The sequence below is a fragment of the Rousettus aegyptiacus genome, unplaced genomic scaffold (genome assembly GCF_014176215.1).
Source record: "Rousettus aegyptiacus isolate mRouAeg1 unplaced genomic scaffold, mRouAeg1.p scaffold_m13_p_16, whole genome shotgun sequence".
NCBI lineage: Eukaryota > Metazoa > Chordata > Mammalia > Chiroptera > Pteropodidae > Rousettus > Rousettus aegyptiacus.
Genome location: NW_023416291.1, coordinates 28,605,643 through 28,626,257, shown reverse-complemented (window position 1 = coordinate 28,626,257; position 20,615 = coordinate 28,605,643). Strand labels below are relative to the sequence as shown.

At 36.4% G+C, this 20,615-nt stretch overlaps 2 protein-coding genes across 2 annotated transcripts in view; both read left to right on the top strand.

The window, feature by feature from the left end:
* Nucleotides 1-13,431, top strand: part of KCTD9 (potassium channel tetramerization domain containing 9) — a 28,870-nt gene extending 15,439 nt beyond the window's left edge. Inside the window, exons 5-12 of the mRNA XM_036233628.1 lie at nt 171-229; nt 437-565; nt 3,767-3,834; nt 3,922-4,017; nt 4,727-4,876; nt 8,664-8,769; nt 9,527-9,660; nt 11,405-13,431. Coding sequence (XP_036089521.1) covers nt 171-229; nt 437-565; nt 3,767-3,834; nt 3,922-4,017; nt 4,727-4,876; nt 8,664-8,769; nt 9,527-9,660; nt 11,405-11,521 — 859 coding nt within the window. The 3' untranslated portion in view covers nt 11,522-13,431. The remainder of the gene's footprint in view (nt 1-170; nt 230-436; nt 566-3,766; nt 3,835-3,921; nt 4,018-4,726; nt 4,877-8,663; nt 8,770-9,526; nt 9,661-11,404) is intronic.
* A 3,400-nt stretch (nt 13,432-16,831) lies between these two features.
* On the top strand, nt 16,832-19,303 carry GNRH1 (gonadotropin releasing hormone 1). The gene is made up of 2 exons (XM_016148171.2): nt 16,832-17,630; nt 18,962-19,303. Exons 1-2 carry the CDS (start codon nt 17,364-17,366, stop codon nt 19,088-19,090), a joined length of 396 nt encoding a protein of 131 aa, XP_016003657.1. The 5' UTR covers nt 16,832-17,363; the 3' UTR covers nt 19,091-19,303.
* Nucleotides 19,304-20,615: the final 1,312 nt, after the last annotated feature.

Here is a 20,615-nt window from a genome sequence, read left to right as displayed (position 1 = left end):
ATTTTGATAAATGGCAACTTATTGCACGTTTTTGTTTCCCAGCGTCACTCCTACCAGGTTGTAGCATGCATCTTTTTGAGAGAGCAGCTGGGATCGAGTATACTCTTGACTTAAATATGTTTGTTTATAAAGACAAATGGAGAAATCAATTTTTTTCCCTGAATTCTTAGGAGCACTTTAGTGAATAAAGAACCCGACAGTATGCTGGCCCACATGTTTAAGGACAAAGGTGAGCGCAACATATTGTTTTCACATTTTGTGTGATCTGTTTGTAGCTGCATTGACATCATAACTCCTGTCCTTCTGTACTTTTTAATGACATCAGTAATTTTTGCAAAAGTGAAAACTCACTGATATGTTCCACAATTTTTCTTTCATAAATTTCTAACTTTGTTTTTTGATTGTTGGGGACTTTTTCATTTCAATGGTAACACAGGTGTCTGGGGAAATAAGCAGGATCATAGAGGAGCTTTCTTAATTGACCGAAGTCCTGAATACTTTGAACCCATTTTGAACTACTTGCGTCATGGACAGCTCATTGTAAATGATGGCATTAATTTATTAGGTGAGTTTTATTATGTTTTCTCTTGCTTAGTAAGTTAATATATTTTCATAAAGCGAAAGTATATCTAAATGTTTTTACGTGTACACTTGACTCTTGAACAACACAGGTTTGAACTACATGGGTCCATTTATATGTGAACTTTTTTCAATAAATATACAATCGGCCCTCCATATTCATGGGTTGGTTTCACATCCTCAGATTCAACCAAATGCAAATCCAAAATAATATTTTTGATCTGCGATTGGGAATCCCCAGATGCAGAGGGCCAACTGTATGCAATATTCTCGGCCATTTTATGTAAGGAACTTGAGTATCCCCACATTTTGGTATTTGTGCGGGTCCAAGAACTCATCTTCTGCAGATACCAAGGGATGACTAAAGTTTTGGGAGAGTCAGAACTTATATGCAGGTTTTTGACTGCGTAGGGATTGGCACCCCTCATCCCCATAGCTTAAGGGTCAACTGTATTTGAGTGTATATAGGTATAGAAATAGGCATGGGTAGGTAGTCCTTCAGGTAGACAGTATATATGGTAGTCTTTGTATATATGGGTATATATCAAACCTATAAATTCCGATTTTAGATTTTAAATAGATTTAGATATTATCACCAGGGACTTTAAAGGATTTTCTTGTTGTTTTTTAATTGAATTGTGACTGCGACTTGGCTTCACGTCCTAGACCTTCCCACTGTAGTGATGAGTAGAGTGGTCAAGAGGGGAAATTGTACTTTGGAATCATAAGACTGGATTAGAATCTTGATTCTGTAACTTACTAAGATTAATTTGGGAAAAGTCTCTGAGTCCCCTTTGAAAACTTAGTATTAAAAATACACTCATTGAGACTCCCAGGCAAGATGTGGTAAATGCTGTGCTCGCCTCCTCCCAGGGCCACATCAAAATTACAACTAAGTTATAGAGAATCACCTGAGACTAGCTAAGCAGAACTCCTGTAACTAAGGATAGAAAGAAGAAACCACAACGTGACTGGTAGGAGGGCTGTTCCCACACCTACCTGTGACAGGCAGTTAAGAATTGGGAGGGATATACCTTGGCTGCGGAGGTCCACTGGGGAACAGGAGGTCCCTGCCCCATGCTGAGCTCCTCAGCCTGGGGTGCCAGTGCTGAGAAGAGAAGTCCCTGGCTGCGAATATCAGCAGGCATTCTGTGTGGGCAAGACAGAAGGCTGCTAGCCCTTGGCGTCCTCTTAAAGGGCCCGAGCACAGACTACTCTGACTCACAAATGCCTGCCCTAAGCTTTAGTGAAGGGACAGCAGCCCAAAAAGCACCAAGGACATAGAGAGAGGAACTGAATTGTCTGGATTCAGGGCAAGGGCTGGAGAGGCAGCTCTCTCCCAGATGGAAGTGCTAGCAAGGCCATTGTTCCTTTGTTGAGTCCTTCCCCCTCACAGCCAACAAGCACAGGTGGGCACCATATCTGAGTCCCCATCAACTTGACTAACACCACTCGCCCCATCCAACCCGAGCACCAGCCCAAACCTCTTTGAGTAGCTCTGTTCCTCACAAGCTGCTGGCCTCTGCCCACACTGCAGACTTTCCTAAAATCTCTCAAATGTCCACAAACCCCAAAAAAGCAGTAGCTGACCTCTATGCCCTGTACCTCGTGCTAAGTGGCCCCCAGCACTACTGGCAGCCAGCCTCGACTTGCAGCGTAGCCTGGCCCAGGCGCCTCCACGTGCAGCAGAAGCAGCTACCACCTGCAGATCATTGCAGCTCTTACCCTGTTTGACACAAGAAAAAAAGAATGGTCTTAAATGTTAGAAAACATATAATTTAATAATAATCATGGTGATTATTTATTGAGGATCTATCAAGTTCCAGGCACTATACCAGATAATATGTGCCTTATCTCTTAATATTTTTGACTACTTTGTAAGGAAGGTAATGATATCTCTATTTCACAGATGTGGAAACTGAGATTAAGTAGCTTCTCCAAGATGAAAAAGATAGTGAGTAGCAGAGCTAGGATTCAAATCCATATCTTACTGGTGTTACCAACCCCACTAAACATTGTCTTTCCTTCACCTGTCCTCCACGGGTGTCTTTTATATTTATAAGGCTTTTCTGGAATTAGAAAAATAATTCTTACCCCATTCCCCAGGACGTTTTGATGTACTCAGTAGATCTTGGCAAACTGAGAGTGAGAGTGGCAAATCTTAGTGATGGGTTTCTCCCAGGGACAGATATTGAAGTGTGGCTGCCCCTTCATGAGGAACCCAGAGATGAAGCCACTGTGGTGTGGACTGGAAAGTGTTGTCCACAGTGACTACCTGAGTGGTCCTCAGGTGACCTTTGTTTTGCAATTGGAATATTAGAGGTGGAGCTAGGTTTTCCCAGAAAAGATTACGATCTTTTTCCCAAATAACTGCTGTGGTTTTCTGTGTTTACATAGAGTTGCCCTTGTTACCTTGGAGCCATTTGAAGGGAGAGATTATGTCTCATTTTCTTTGTAATTCCTGAGTCCCTTTTTAAAAAGTAGACTCAGCCAACAGAATGACTAAAGTCTTCGTTTTAAGGAAAACGAACCCCAAATTTATTCCCACATACTCTGATAAAAATGTTTATTAACAGATGTGAGAAAGTATACCGTCTAAGTCTCTTAGAGAATGTAGACTTTTTTTTTTTTTACCAAATTAAGAAAATTAAACGATAGATAAAATCCTTTTTATCATTTAGAAAACCTTTTTAAAATTGATTTTTCCATAATAAAGTTTCTGAGTTTCTTGACTTTTGTTTTGAAGTTTACTTTTACTCATTTCTATAATTTCCTGGTTCAGTAAGTAAAAAATATTTGTGACAAATCTATTCAGATCTGCTCCACTGAAAAAGTCAGTGAAATGTTAAGATTAGGTGAACCAATTATTTTTTTATTGAATTCACAATCAAATTACTATGGATTACTTGAAGAATATGTGATATTAAGATTTTTGCCTGTGGTCTATTTAAAGTAATTTTCATAAATGATTTTGAAATATTTCTTTTGTTGAATGTAAACTATTTACTTTGTTTTACAAATACTTGAAAATATCCTATTATGTTGTAAACATGAGTTATTTTTCTTCTCTATTGATTGATAGCCTACTTGATGAATTTTACTTTTATTGTAAAAATTTAGCAAATAATTCTATGAATATTAAAAGGAAAAGTTTTATGTAAAAGTCATATCATTTTTATTACGATAGGTGTGTTAGAAGAAGCCAGATTTTTTGGTATTGACTCATTGATTGAACACCTAGAAGTGGCAATAAAGGTAAGGCTCTTTTTACATTAGCCAATATTACATTTATTGTAGCTATTCCTCAGAATGCTTTACTAATTTATTAATATCGTTTTCAAGAATTCTCAACCACCAGAGGACCATTCACCAATATCTCGAAAGGAATTTGTCCGATTTCTGCTAGCCACTCCAACCAAATCAGAATTGCGTTGTCAGGTAATTAAAACCAACTTTTATACAAGTTACTTGTGTCAACAAATCTGTGAGAAAAGTTTTACGTTCTAGGATTTTTTTTTTTTTGCCTCTTTTCCCTTTTTCGTGTAAGATGTAATTTATTTATAGGCCATAACATTGATTTAATCCCAAAATAGTTAACAAAAATAGATGTAATAGCCTCTTTTATTGTCTGATTATGCATCATGTAACAGTTTTTGAGTAGTGCATAGAAATTTCCTTAATTAAGATAAATGGTCAATTATACAATTGTTAAGTATGGCTAGTCGGTGGTAGATATGTTTATGTTTTATAGCATTAAAGATTTTACAAACCACAATATTTGCTTTTAAAAATAAAACTATCTTGAATTATTGAATGAATAAAATAATTTAAATATAATCAGGTTTAACAAAACTAAGACTTATCAAAAGGTACGTGGCTAACAGAGATCCCTCTTTAGAAACTTCTGCACATAAATGAGGCATAGTCAGGCCTCACTCTAACATTAAGCGCAAATAGCTCCTTTCACTAGAACCATTTAAGGACACTGATTTTGTCTATTGAAGTTCCATTTGATCATGTTTGTTAATAAACTCTAAATGACCGAACTGCCAGTTGCTTCTAAAAGCATGATGGTTAGCTATAGTAATTAAATTTAATACAACGGACGGTTTAAATTTTGTGATAATTTGTCTTTTTTTAATTTCAGGGTTTAAACTTCAGTGGTGCTGATCTTTCCCGTTTGGACCTTCGATACATTAACTTCAAAATGGCGAATTTAAGCCGCTGCAATCTTGCACATGCTAATCTGTGCTGTGCAAATCTCGAACGAGCTGATCTCTCTGGATCAGTGCTTGATGTAAGAATCATTTTTGGTTGCAAGAGAAAATTAAATTTTTAGTCTACTGAACAATCTCAAAGAGTGGGACTTACATCTGTCTCTTATTAGCAGTTTTACTTAAAAACAGTTAATTTTATAAGTTGATGATAAAACTGAAAGGTGTGACAGTTCAATGGGTTGGTTTGGTAACTTTGGCTCTCTCCCTCTCTCTACAGATATGTGTTGTGTGTTTACATTTGTATATCCATGTGTGTATGTATGTTGCAATCACCTGTGTGAATTTAGGGTTAGTAGATATATATGGAACCAACAGCGAACTCTAACAAATGTAAATTCCTTAATAACCAAGGCCCAGGTCTATATGTATCTTATATGTCTTTTGAATTAACAATACCTAATATAGTAGTCATTGAATAAATGGTTATTGAATTTTATAATTTTGATTTTATTCTTTAGTTGCAAACTATTTTTCCATGAAGCTTATATCAGGTCTAGTAACAAAATTGCTAATATACATTTCTGTTACTATTACTCTCCTTGGTCAATCTTATGATGATCAAATTGGTACCAAAATAAGCAAAAGACCAACAGCACAAAGAAAAGGTTTGAGGGACTTAGTCTTTAAATAGTGAAATGTGAAGAGGCAGCTTGGTTGGTTTTAAGGACCAAAAAAAGAAAGGGAAAAAAAAGATAAGACAGTCTGGATCATTCCATTCAAATTCAATTTTGAGTTCTGTTTAATTGCAATATTACTAACTGAAGCAAAACCATATTTTCTTATCTGTAAATACTTGTTTTACCCATCTGATATAATTGATGTGAAGGACAAATATACATACATATATATATATATATATATATATATATATATATATATATATATATATATATCTGATAAACTGAAGTGATATAAAATTGTAAACTTAATTATTTATGAGAAAATTGCTGAAGAGTCATTGCCCAGAGTGTAGGCTGTGGAAGTGAAAACTAACTGCTAATTGTCCTTGGCATTTGAACAAGCCTGCCGATGAACAGCCCAACACATTGTAGAGTCCACAAAATGTGACGTGTGCTAAGCGCTTTGCACATAAGAGTCACCTAATGTGTCCACCACTCTTATTGAACTTCTTGCCCAGTTTATCCGTCGTGGGCTGTGAATCCTTTTCCTGGAAACCATCCAGTTCTGCTGTCAACCAGGCGATCTCGGTTGCCATCAGAAGCAGCCCACTTCTGTGCCACACTGTCTGATCCGTCAGCACACTTTAGAGTGTCGCTCTGCCTGCCCCTGTCAGCAGCGGCCTGCTGCAGAGAAGCTGGTGTCATGATTCAGCTGTTAGGTATCCATCCATTGCACATTCCCAGCCCGGTAGGACCTGGAGGGAACCTTGATGATTATTGAGTATGAACCTGCTGTTTTACTGAGAAACCTAGAGACCTACCCAAGCCCAGAAGGCTAGTTTGTTAGAAGAGTTGGAACAAGACTGAAAAGCATGTGTTTCCTTAATGACTTTTTTCATTTGGAAAATGTCAAACATATTAAAAATAGAATAGTATATAATGACTCCCTCTTGTACTTTAATTACTCAGTTTCGACAAATGTCCACACATAAAGAATTTTGTTTTGTTTCTGTCTCTCCACAGATTATTTGGAAGCAATTCATTATTTCACCAGTAAATACCTGTTTACCTCTTAAAGATAAGAGGGCCATTTTAAAAACGTGATCTTAATACCATTATCATACTTAAAAAATAACAGTAATAACCGAAGTGCTTTCATGAAAACCCACTGCCCGCTGACGTAGTGAGAGGGCACAACTCTTACAGCGGCAGTGCCAGTTTACTTAGCTAGGTTCTAAAATATCAGTGTAACCTGCTCTACCATTCGATAAATAGAGGAGGAGGTGCTTTCTGTGGTTGGAGACAGAAAACTGAACTGAATTTCTTATGTATTTGTTTCTTTGTGAGATTCCATAGTACAGCCTTGAGTATAGAGCAATACTTACGTGATTACCTTGGGAACTTTGGATAATGTTGACATTCTGTTTTACATGGGAGCATTACACAGAGAACCAGAGACATTTATTTTCACGTTTCAGTTTCCTGTCTTGTATTTTCAAGTACATGAAATCCAGTTATCTTTTAGTTATTTTGTTCCTTCCTAGTGCTCATTATTAGTTTGAGCTTCTGTGCTACTTTGAGTTAATGTCAGGCATAGATGGGAATGTGCGTGCATTTATCAGTTATCTGTGATTTGAAATGATCTGTAGTTTATCTCCCTTTCACTAGAACTGACTGTGGAGTGAATGAAATTGCATTTATGAAGCAAGGATTTTTCTTGATAGGTATGGCTATAACATAACTTGATTAGCCTTAGGATTTTAGATCTATTCATTGTTCTAGTTATAACAACTACATTTAACATTTATAGAATGCCTTCCAGATTTTAAAACACTTGCACATTCATCATTTATTTGATGATCACAGTTGGTGAAGGTCTAGTATTAATGTCATTATAAATAGCTTCCTGCCTTTTCTAGCAGTTGTCAGAGTTCAGATCTGATAGCACTGCCATAATTTAAATTCTAACATACATTTTCTAGCTTTTTACTTTGTATTTTGTACTGTGATTTGGGTGCTTAAGGTTGACAATGTTGTGTAGCTAAGGATAGAACAAAAAGACTCAATAAACCACTTGTTCCTGTTTTGTAGCTAGATAATGCCTTTAATTGCTGGCCTTATTCTTCTGACCTTTAAAATGAAGGTAGTAGTAGCATGATCGAATATCTAGAATTTCTTTGGTTGATTCCTACAGTAACAAGGGAAGAAAATTCATTACCGTAGCAAGTTTACACCTTCCTTGTGTCCATACATTTCAACTGTCAGTTGTCATGCCCAAAGTTGTTTATAAAAGTAGAAATAGTGATGTTAGAGTTCTGACTCCCCAACTTCTTTATCTAAACTCATGTTTCATGGAAAGTGGGCATGCTGGTGTTAACTTGACTTTCTTTTCACACAGTTTAAAAGAACTATTTCTTTAAAAACAGTTCTCAGTTCTTATTAAGTTCAGTTGGAAAACTCTTTACTGTGAACGGAAAGTGATTGATTTGAGTGTATCGAATTGAGCTTTTCTTCCTTCTTTTCTATTTTTTCTTTTAATGTTACAAAATTTTTTTTGAAATGTTCTAAATTAAAATGATAGTGGCCAGCGAGTGGGAGGAAGAGACTAAAGAGTTAGCCTGTTAATAGCTCTGACTAAAGACTCCTGTTTATCTCATTCCTGTATATCTGTTGGAATTTTGGGTTAATTTCCAGGTGGCTATTTCTGAGATTATCCAAAAGAAAGAACAACCAGGTGCCATAGAAGTAGGAGCCTCCTCCTTATTTACACCTGAACTTTCCAGTCTGCTGCCCACAGCTATCACAGGAGTGGACACTTTCTTCCTTGCAGACTTTCCTGTGCCTGTCCCAGCACCCGCCACACTTACCTTTTCCCACCTGCTTTGTCTCTAGCTAATGTAAATCCTTTCAGAACGGTTTACATCTTCCCACCTTGTTTGATTATCAAAACACTTGCAAAACTCCGAGGGATATGTTGTCTTTCCTACCTAGCCATGCGGCCAGGGGTGTCAGACTCCATGCCCAAGACTGGTCTTTTGCTAGCGACGGCCTAATAAACTCTTTCTTTTAAAAAGACTTTCAGCCATAGAAGAATTTTTTAGTATTTAACAACCGTTCAAACCAATTTTTTCTTTTCCAAACAAAATTCCGAACCTTCAAACATGGACTCTTCTCTTTTCTTTGCCAGTGTGCAAATCTCCAGGGAGTCAAAATGCTCTGTTCTAATGCAGAAGGGGCATCGCTGAAACTGTGTAATTTTGAAGATCCTTCTGGTCTTAAAGCCAATTTAGAAGGTGAGAATCTGTCTGTAATGACCTTTTCTAAGGTGAAAACATATCATTAAGTAAAAAGCCCAGCAATATAACAGTTACAGGTAAAACATGATAACCATAGTGGGGTGGGTTTCTTCAGTCGCCACACTTGGAGAATTTGCACAGGAATCAGTCATACTTTGGTCTCAGTCATACACTAACCAACCTTGAGACCTCAGGGAAATGCCGCCTCTGATATTTAATGAGGCTTTAGTTGGAGAATATCAACATCTTAAACTTTCAAAGAGAACAGAATACCCTTATACTGACCAAAATTAAAGATTTCAGTTTGCACAAAGCTAGGCAGATTTTGTCATTTTTAGGTTTAGTGTTTCGTTTATGAATTCTTGATTGGTTTGTTGTGCCTGTGAACTGATCACCTTGTCGACCTGTACATTTAGAAAACTTAGTACTTATCTCCCTCGTCATAATCGTATGGAGGTATATTCTAAAAGTGCTAATTATCATAATACCAAATTGAATTCCTCCCTTAAAAATGTAGACTAAAGCATTCTTAATTCATAGTATAAGCAAAAAAAAATATTAACAGTGAACTCTTTATATATGTACATTGCTTGAGAGACTGAGACTTATTTCAAAGTCATTTCCAAGAGTTAAAGGAGCCTGTCATTGTTCTCCATGAAGTCTTTTTTTGTGTGTGTGGTTTTTTTTTTTTTTTGGAAGGTAGATGACTGTAAATATTTTTAAGTTCAACTAATCCCAAATATGTTCACTCTAGGTGCTAATCTGAAAGGCGTGGATATGGAAGGAAGTCAAATGACAGGAATTAACCTGAGAGTCGCTACCTTAAAAAATGCCAAGTTGAAGAACTGTAACCTCAGAGGAGCAACTCTGGCAGGAACTGATTTAGAGGTGAGTCACCAATTTTTTAGATTTTTTTGTTAATCAAGAATCACTGAGTATCTCATGCAAAATTTATTGAAATCATAATCAAAGTAGTTAGCAGGTGAAACTGCTGGGTGACAGGCCAACACAGCTGGCGGGATGTGTTACTTCCAGTTGCTTATTTAAGCAAATTTGAATTCCAGAGCACGAGTCAGTCACCTAAGTCAGAGATGCCAGTTTCAGATGAAGATTCGTCTGATGTTCCATCTTAGTCGATTTCATTTCTCTTTTTTCTTCGGGTCTCTCAAATTATAAATGCTTTATTAATCTAATTAATTTTTCCCTTAAATTTTCTTTCCAAACAATTAAATAGGGCTAGATTGTTTCTTGAACGACTTGAGAAATTTAAACGATATCCAGGTTTGAAATCAGGTTCAGGGAAAGCCTATTCTAAATTGGCATCATATTCTTTTTGAATCTCAGCGTGAGATTACAGTTTGCCCAGTCGTCTTTTCCATCAGCATTGTGTCTTCGTTTTGTCTTGATTTCAGACCGATCCAGCCGACTCAGCAGCCGTCGCTAGGCTGGCATCGGTGCTGTCCAGTAGCACTTCCTGCAGCTCTAGACATGTTCTAGTCTGTTCAGCCAGTTGCCGCATACTTGATATGCGGCTACTGCAACTGAGAAATGAAGTTTTAAATTTTATCATAATTTAAATGTAAATAGCCACCTGTGGCTGGCGCTATCATATTGAACAGTGTAGCCCTATATAAGAAAATCTGGCTTAGGATGGATTGTAGAGAACAGTACATCAAAATTTAGCTTGCTGTTGATTTTTTTAAAATGTTTTTGCTAAGCAGAGTAGCAGGTCCTGTTAAACCTTAAGGCGAAAGAACCAGCCTACAGCTGAAGGTATAAACCTATTTATTATTTGTTACTGTCAGATAAGATGATTTTTTTCCCTTGTGCTAATTATCATAGTTTTAGTTACCATGCAGTAATTGTGTTTCAACAGCAAATGCTTCCCTCTTCTCAACTGATTGCAAATACTAATCTAATCAGGTTGATTCTTGAGGGGCAGCTGCTGACATTCTGTCCAAAAAGCTTATGTGCAATCACCCTTCTTTCTAATCATTGTCCCTAGCATCCCCAAGGACTTATTCAGAATATTCTGTCTCATCTGTCACTCTGTGATCTCAAGAGAAATTTAAAAGCAGCTCCCAGTGATAGTGGCACTTACATTGTTATATGCATTTGTTAAAATTCAGTGGCTATACACGTAATTTGGGGGTTGAAAACAAAAAGGTGATTCCTTGCTATAAAAATGTTAGGGTTGGGGAATGGAAAAATCTATTACACGATTTAATTATTAAGTAAAATCTGTTTCTCTCAGATTTTTTAAAATTGTTCTTCCCCTGCACCCTATGCCTTTCATTATTTTCCTTGGATTGTGGTAAAACTGATTAGATAATATTTACTACATTGGAATCCATTCTGGATTTTAAATGATTCTAAAATACATGATCTGAAAGGACATGCTTCTTCTTTAACCTTTGTTTGTATATATTGGTGATGGTCAGCCTGAGCAGCAACCAGAGAACAAATACAGGTAGAAGAAGATCTGATTCCTAAAATAGAAGTTTTCCAGAAATAATTGAGTTTTATTATATAGGAACATTTTTCTAACATGCTCTAGGAATCACTTTGAAAAGAAATAGATAAAGCCTTAAATCTCTATGTTAGTCACACAAATATTATTTTCGTCTTACAGAATTGCGACCTGTCTGGGTGTGACCTTCAAGAAGCCAACCTGAGAGGTTCCAATGTGAAGGGAGCCATATTTGAAGAGATGCTGACTCCACTACATATGTCACAAAGTGTCAGATGAGAATTTTAGGACTGAAGGAAGATGCCCAAGATGAAAAATGTTTTCCTTATCACTTTTATTTCTGTAAGGAAATTAAAAAACAACAACAACGTTTAAAGGATCATGCTCGTTCTCAGTGGTGCATAAAGGGAAAAAAGTGACTTTTTCCCTACATTCTGATTTTAACAGAGAAGCGCTCATTCAGTAGATGTAGGGAAGCTAGATTAGATTGCTGCCTTTCGAGTGGAGTAGGAGTATTTGCCTGGCTTTATGACCAGGAAGAATATCTATTGTATTTGCTTTTAAATAGGCATGATGTGAAAATATCATCTTGGCTTGAAATGCATTTGAAGATTTTAATTTATGAGAAGCACAACATATGCAATTATATTTATTGAATCTTTAGATGCATATGGGTATTTAAACTGTTAAACTTTATGGAAATTCTGAAGAGGTTGTTCAGGTTTATACATAGCTTTAGCGATGCCTCCCCTACTTTACCTGTCGCACCATGTGACCATGGTGACATCAGAACCCCCAAGACTCTTTTCAGGTTCATTTTTATGATGTTTATTTTTCCAAATAAAACTAGCTAAATTAAAGAAATCCTCCATTCTTACTGATTTAGACAGTGGAAGGAAATACATTGTTGTACTTCTTTGTCAGCTGAATGGAGTTACAGTGGAACTCTCCAGATGGAGGAAGTATTCACCTATAGCAACAACTTACAAATAAGCATTCCGTAGAATTTCATTCTAAGCAAGTTCCACTTAACACCAGACCAGACAGTTTGATTTATTTCCACTACTAGCCTAGTTTCCTCCACAGTCAAAACAAGCATAGGAAAATATTTTAAAGCCAAAAAACCAAGGTGCATTACCAATATTCATTTAATTCAATGGCCAAATAAAGAGGACCAGCTCAGATATTAAGTCCCAGTCCATTGTAAACAAAGCTATAAAATATGAATAGATATGGCTAAGTCATCTTTTAGAAGTGAACATGATATAATTGTAGTTAAAACTCTCCTGTGGGGAATGAGGAATTTTAAACTGCCCATTTGATGAGAGCCGCTGAAAAACTTAAAAGTAAAGGCATTTGGCTGATCCAAGATGTGATCCCAATCAGTCAGCACCTGTGGTTCTTTTACTTATATTTTCCGGTTGGTTCTGTTTTAATAAATTTTAGCCTAATATTGGCACTCCTTCTCTGCAGCAGCAGAGACAGGGCCTGTCCTTCCTCACCAGTACAGTAACCATTGTCCTTAACCTCTACCCCAAGGCAGGAATATAAGATGTGTCCAAATGGGTTCTAATTCTCCAGACTCATCATTTTGAGGCAATGAATCATTAAAAAACCACTCTGTCTCCTTTGGGAGGGTGACATGTCTTCAATATTTATGTAGCTTATTCTTATATATATACATATGCAAAGCTTTCCTTACAGTAAAGGGTACATATGCATAGTGGGTGGAGAGCAGACCTTTACAGGTGAAGGAAAGCAACTTCAGAAATGAATTATTTTCTTTGCTTCATTATTTTTACCAAGACAGAGAAGTATTGTATTGAGAGATATCTATTTTCATAATCAATATGTGCCTAAATTATATTTAAATCATTTCACTCTGTACTATATTTTCAAGAATTATAGAATGTGTTGTTCATCCACTTTAAGGGTACCTCTGTAGACATAACCTAAAAGTACAGAAGAATCCGAAAGGTCTAAACATGGTATGCTTAGAAACTGCAGAGTTTGGATCTATTGTATACTGCATTAATAAACAACATGAAATGTTGAAAGGCGTTTCTTGTCTTGGTTTTGAAAAGCAGCACCTTCCATATTTTGCTTGCTTTTATTTTTTCAATGTGTCGATGACTAACCCTGAGGGTCTGAGTGGAAAAAGAAACGGGATAACACCATGGGTTAGTCCTTTCAAAGCGCCATTAAAGTAAATCCATTTCTTTAAGCATGATTCTTTTGTGGACCTCTTCTTAAAATCCAGCATGCTAACAAAACAAAGAAATTTCATTAATCTGAAAAAAAAAGACTGCCTTCTAATAGTCATTCATTTGTATCTCTCTTTAGCCGATGATCATTACCAGTTAGCTTTATTGGGTTGGTTAAATACATTGCTCCCAAAGCACTTCTTGCCTGACAGCTAGGAGAGAGGATTTTTAGGAGGCAGGAAAGTTTCAACACAGTAAAACTTCCATTGGCCCTAGCGATGAAACATGTCTGTCCACAGAGGTGAAAATACAGTTGATGGTGGGAGGGCTAGAAAAAGTTTTTAAAACCAAATTAGCTAGATTATGTACATTGCAGAAATTTAGTGCTCTACTGTATAATTGTTTAGAGCAATATTTTGTTAGGCTGTAATATAGTCTAGTTCTTTCAACTGCAGTTTTAAAACACTTTTAGTAGGAAATATTACAAATTATTTTTTTTATAAAGGTTACTATCATAAGTCAAGACCTAGAATATTTTCTCCAGTTGTTCATTTTGTGGATTGGTTGTTTATACTGTAAATCTATCCTGAAGTCAACTTTAAATCATCTTTAATATTTGAAAAGCCTTAGCATGTTATTAAATCTCCAAGGAAGTATTGTTTTTAAAATTAAAAGATATACACCTCTACAAAGAAAAGCAGCTATGTTATTTTCCGTACAAAGCAGCTTATCCAAGGATTAACTTCCTGACTCCCTTTTCACAACCTGAGACATGTCAGCAGCACTTCACGGGAACTTCCTGCTGAGATTTCACATTAGGGCAAAAAAAAAAGGTTTGTGTCTGTCATTCAGCAAGATCACTCAATTATTACTGTTGCATTTCAATAATTTTAAGGTTTCCTTTTCATGTTTAAAATGAAGCCATCTTCCCTGTAAAGCCATACTTCAAAGTTTTTTAAATTTCTAAATTTAGAAAAAACTTGATAACTATAAAATCAAATTACATAGACCCAATTTAGTAAATTCAGCTTCATGGTAAATTGATCTATCCTTGGAACTATGAAAAGGTTCAGAGTTTGTCAACGAGCATCAAAATTTTGTTCGCCGCATATTTGATATCCTAATTGATACTATAGAAAATGAAACAAATTTGGCCTTTGCCCTTGAAAGCTATGTGACCTACAATAATACTAATGCAAACTTAGAGGGCATAGAGCACACCAAATGCATAGATCATGTAGCTGTATACATCTAAAAATGTCAAAGCATTCAAAAATTTAATACCAACTGTTAGAAAACTTAACAAGAACTCTAGTGATGCTTCACCAGAGACAAGTGATTAACCTGACAATAAGGGTCAGAAGTCCTAACTCCCATTTCATTAGTCCTAATGGAAGACCACATCTGCTTAAGCAACACTGTTAGAAGCACATCTCTTTCAGCAAACAGGAAATCCATTGTGTAATTTAAATGAACACTGTTTAAGCATAATGAACTTTTGTTGAAAAACAGCCTCTCATTACCTTTCTATTATACTGAGATGAGATTTTACTCTTTCATGTCAAAATGGCACTTAAATTATTCAAAGTGTATAAATGAATAAACTGAAATAATTTAAATAGTCAAACCTATGTTTTATTTTTTAATTCCTTTCTATTTGTAATTATATTTTCAAGTTTATCCCCTTCTCTATCCTGTCATAGGATCTGACATCCTCCAGAGAAATGGCCGAGCAAAGCAAGGGGCGTACTTGGGCAGGACACCATTGCTCTTTACTATGAAATCCTTGCAAATGTAACTTCTAGTGGACACTGGGCAATGACTGGTTTAGCATCCTACCCAAGGAGAAACTGCCAATCTCAGCTCTAAAATAACCAAATAGCCAATTGTTTTTAACCATTTACTTACTACTTATCTAATATAATAGGGCTTACAGCCAATTGTATGTGAAATTTTAATTATCAGATTAAACATATCTTTAATGCAGAAATAGAGAAAGCAATAAGCTCAATCTCTTAAAAGATTTTTATTTCCATTCATTCATTCATTCCTATACTTATTGAGTGCTGACTAAATTCTATAAATTTATTAACATCTTTAAATAAGATGGGATCCTTGACTATTATGAGTTACAGCCCAGTAGTTAAGTAGAAAGAGACAATTATGTATTCAAATAAATATAATAAAAATAGATTTAAAAGATCTCTTTAAATAATTGTACTACGTAGACAACAACATATCCCAGGGCTCACTGCTAGGTTGAAATATCTATCTGCAAAATTTGGGTAATGATGCCCACTTTGCAGGACTATTGATGATGAGTGAGGCTGGTTTTATTCATATACCAGGTAACTATTATTTCTCACCTTTGTACTCCTACTGCCTTTAGCACAGTGATTTGGATATTTTAATAAACATCTACTGAAATGAATCAAACTGTTGCCATAAGTCTGCTCTAGATGGTCTTGTGTTTAGTGTATTCTAACTATAATGGTTCTCCTTACCTTTTTAATGCTATAGAAGGCTCTCAAGATAAATCAAGGAAGGAGCACGGTGGGTGGGAGATGGGAATTTTCAAACTCACATGATATACTTAGGACCCTATATGGGATTAGTATAGTGCCAATAATCATTATTATTTATATATCAGCACCTTTTATAAATGAGGAATTGAAGAGCTGAGACCAACTCCTAGTCATCCTGACTCATCTTCTTTCGATAATTACTACCTGGCTGCCTCTGTGAAAGTTTTTATTCCATTTAGCACCACTTAGTCTAAGATAGCTATTTCCCTTGAACTCTTGATGGGTCTGTCAGTTTCCTCAAGGGAAGCCAAGCAAGTAGATTTTAATCTCTTTGAATTGTGGCCTCAGCTATATAAAAGTCTTAGCTGAGGTTTTACTGGCCAAGATTTAAGTAAATTCAACAGATATAACAATGGGTGTTCCAATTACATACACCATTAAAGGGCTTTATGTGAGGATTAAAAAAATTACTATTAAGAAGATAGTCCACATGCAGTACAATTTACCAGCAGGAAAGATTTCAGTGTCCTGGAAAAGTTTCATATAAAAAGGGAGCTAGGAAGATGAAAAGGCACACAACTTTACACACTCCAAAGGAAGCGTCGTATTCTTTTGGCTCTTTGCTCTCAAACAGGTAAAATGCTTTGTGTTTCTAGCACTATTTTCTAGACTGCATGTTATTATCTGTTTATAGGGCATTTTATTTCTTAAAGGCTAAGTCCAGGTGTGAGGGTATCTAAAGAAAACTTGACCTTCACGATCCATGTTACCCTTGGCCACAAAGATCCAGCCTTTGGGGAATTGCAACAGCTCATCGACCAGTATTTGGTTTTGCCTTTTTAGCCTCTTCCCATCAAATGTTAATTAATTTGAAGGCTCTTTGTGAGGATGCTGCATGTCATTAGATAATAAAAGCTGCCTTGGCCAGGGAAGCATCTGGTCTGGGACTCAGTGTTTTGAAAAGTGTTGAATCTCCTCTCATTCTCACAGATGGCCCAGCCAGCACAAATGCATGGAAAACTATAAGATAGATGCTCAGAAAAACGTAATTAGTACCATAGTATAGCCATTTAATGCCAAGTAACTCTCTATTAGCCAGAAATTCCTCGTCAAAGCTACTTACCAGAGCAGATGATCTGATTCCTTTTACCACAGGAATGATACAATTGAAAACCAATTGCAGAGGAAAAAATGGTTTAAAAAAAAAAGGTGAACTTGCTGAGGGAGGGATCGTGGGGTTTAGATAACAAAATAAATAACGAAAATAAAAATAGGCTAGTTTTGTTCCTAAAGTACTCAACATGTGAGTTTAAAGTACCAATTTTTGTCCCCAGTGCTAGGAAATAAGCGAGCAACTGGGTAGTGCATTTCCACATCTTGTGGAAATTAAAGATGACTCCTACCTTCATCTTTTATTGGGTTAGTGACATAAATGTTAAGCTTTTCACCAAAGGATTCTTTACCTTTTGCTCAATCCAGCCTGGGTGTATTTTGACTGTTGCATTGATATTCCTTAGAATGGAGCCAATTCCAAAACTTCTAGCTGGACTTATTCTGCTGACGTTATGTGTGGCGGGCTGCTCCAGCCAGCACTGGTCCTATGGATTGCGCCCTGGAGGAAAGCGAAATGTAGAAAATTTGATTGACTCTTTCCAAGAGGTAAGTCTCTCTCAGCTTCAAAATAACTATACTAACATTCTGAGGCAACCCAATAGTGCTACTCTAGGCTCCACCCTATGTATTCAAGAAGTGTTAAGACACTTAGATAAAGTCCCATTCTTGCTTTCAATTCAGATGGGGACTAATGAGGCAAAGAACAAGAATAATTCCTAGAGAATACAGCAACGAGTGCAAAGCAGCAAGTTGTACTCTGAGCATACACAATTGCCAGAGGAATTAGAAACAATGGGATGGAGCCAAGGTCTCTAGCACAAGATGATTCTTTGGGATCTGGAAAGAACATCTTAGAGCTTCTGCTTATTTTCTTGTTTATTTCATCTTTTAAAACTATCTACAATATGTGGTCAGTCAGCAGTACATTTTTATAACTTATATAAATAAGTATCCTTATCAAGGGTGCATACTCTTTAATTTCTTTTATGTACAGTAGAGGCTGGAGGCCATTAGAGCAGAGGAGTTAGCAAGCTCAAGGAGACAAATTATATACTGAAAAATATGCTGGATTTGATTTCATATAAATTAGATTTCAGTACTAGTACCAGCATTAAAAGGGTACTTGGTTGATCTACTAAATACAACTTCTTAGGGTCATGTAAGGATTACATAAGAGAGGTCATATATATTAGCTGTTTAATCCAAACAATGTTAGTGGATTAATAAAAAAACAAAAACAAAAAACAAAATAAACAAACAACAACAACAAAAAACAGTTCTTGTTTTAAATTAATGAGAAACAAACTGGGCCCTAACGGATAAGTGATTCAGGACTGCGACACTTAATATAGGCCTGAGAATGGGAAACTTAGCTAGAAAAACTTAAAACCACTTAGTTTTCATTGGCACAAAATCTCTCTTTCTGGAGAAATAATAAAAATAATTTAATATAAAAAAAAGAAGCCACAGAATTTGAAGTCTCTTATTCACAGATTATATGTGAAGCAACTCTCATTTAACCATGACATACTTCATAAAAACTAGAAAATAAAAATCAACCCTATTGATAACTAACTATAAACATTTATTTTGTAAACTGTCCCTTCATGAGGTTAGAAGTACTTCATTCTCATCATCTCTAGAGAGAAAATATTCTCTCTCCACATTATCCATCACCTCCAGAACCCTACGCCAATCCATAAAAACGGCTGACGGTGGATCTACGTTCTGAAAGCATATAGAATTGCCAATTCTGCAGGTTGCTCAGTCCCGCATTCACCTCGACCTCATTTTCCACAGACGATTTTTAGTGGAAATGAAAAACTCCATTTCATTCCTTTATTTCCATCTACAAGAATAATATTCTTTTTCTTCAGATGACCCAAGAGGTTGATCAACTAGCAGAACCTCAGCGCTTCGAATGCACCATTCGCCAGCCACGCTCTGCCCTCAGGGACCTGAAGGGGGCGCTGGTGAGTTACAGTGACGGAAACAGAGAGCTTTAGAGACAGAACAGCCCTTGGGTACCACCTCTTAGGTTGTCCGCTTCGGGCACCTACCTCTTAGCCACTGCAAGGCTTCCCTTCCTGATCACCTGGGTTTCTCCTGTGATGGGGCCCCTCGCCATCTCACGACACCCCCTTTCGGTGGTTAGCACATACGTTGGAAATTTTATTTTCCCTTTCATACATTGAATTAAAATCACCCTGTAATCTTTATCTGCTAATGTTGGCTCTAGCTATTGGGATGACAGACAAAACTTTCTTCCCACTGCTCCGTATCCGTTCTTCAAGTAGGTTCATCAACCTCCCTATTTTTCTCTAGGTAACCTACATCTCTCCACCAATTCTTCCACTGTCCTTGATATAACATGGTTTTCCCTGGGGAATGTAGAAATCAAAAACAGTACTCTAGTTTATTTTTATTTTCCATTTGGAATAAAAAATTCCAAACTAGTAAATTTATGATTCAGAGTCACATATTTGATTTCCAGCTTTCTGATCAGACTATAACGATCTCCAAATTCCCACCGAAAATGGAAATCTATTAACCCAATATAGGTTTTTGATTGTTTAAAAAGAGTATAAATAGAATTAAATACAGAAGTTGAGTCTTGAATTCAATGTTGGTGTTCTCTGAGCTCCACGGCCCACTTATTTGTGGCGGTTAAAAGGCATTTCAGTTAATTATGTTATACCCAGGAGCAGGGAAAGCCTGAATAAATCATATGTGAAGGTAAGCATAGCTTATTTTTGTTTTCTCCATTGACTTGAACTTCTGCACCCACAAGTCAAAGAAAAAAGCAAACAGGTGTCTTTAGTTTCTTTCTTTTTCTAGTTCTACTTGCCGTATGATAAATATAATAGCAAGCAGTGCAATTTCCCAAATGTAACATCAGAAAGAAGGCATTGAAGCAAAGGCTAGGGTAATGGCTGATAGATCATACCTTTTTTTTCACCTCTTCCTCACATCCTGTCCTTGAATTATTAACGTAGATTTTATTTATTATAAACAACTTTCAAAGTCATGATTATATATCTCAGGTACTTTCTAGTACATAAAAACAAATGAGTCTTTCTTGATTGACATTTTAAAAATCAGTGTATCAAAAATAATGAAACTTAGCTAGTAAAATTAACCTTGATATATTTGTTACTCATATATTTTTCAGAAAAGTCTGCTTGAAGAAGAAACTGGGCAGAAGATTTAAATCCACTGGTCCAGAAGGTTTGATAATACCTAAGTATAATTCTGACTTTGTAACCCATTTAATATCTGTAAATTGTGTGAATTTCAGAAATTATTATGCCAGCTTACACATAATTCATAATGGAGTAGTGTTCTGAATAAAGAGGCCTAAACATGAAGTGTTTCTTTAACTCAGACGTCTGGTGGGGAAGGGGCATTGTAAACCCACGAAAGGGGTGTCCTCCAAGTGTGTCTACAGGTGGCAAATGAAAAACAGAGTCAGCACTATGTCGACTACAGGAATGTCATGGCTCTGGTCCATCACCAACCTGCACCCTCAAA

Bases quoted from the DNA above. Each gene is read 5' to 3' on its own strand.
- GNRH1 (XM_016148171.2), top strand. From the start codon at position 17,364: ATGACTCCTACCTTCATCTTTTATTGGGTTAGTGACATAAATGTTAAG. The intron at 17,631-18,961 runs GTAAGTCTCTCT...CTTTTTCTTCAG, and splicing joins TGATTGACTCTTTCCAAGAG to ATGACCCAAGAGGTTGATCA.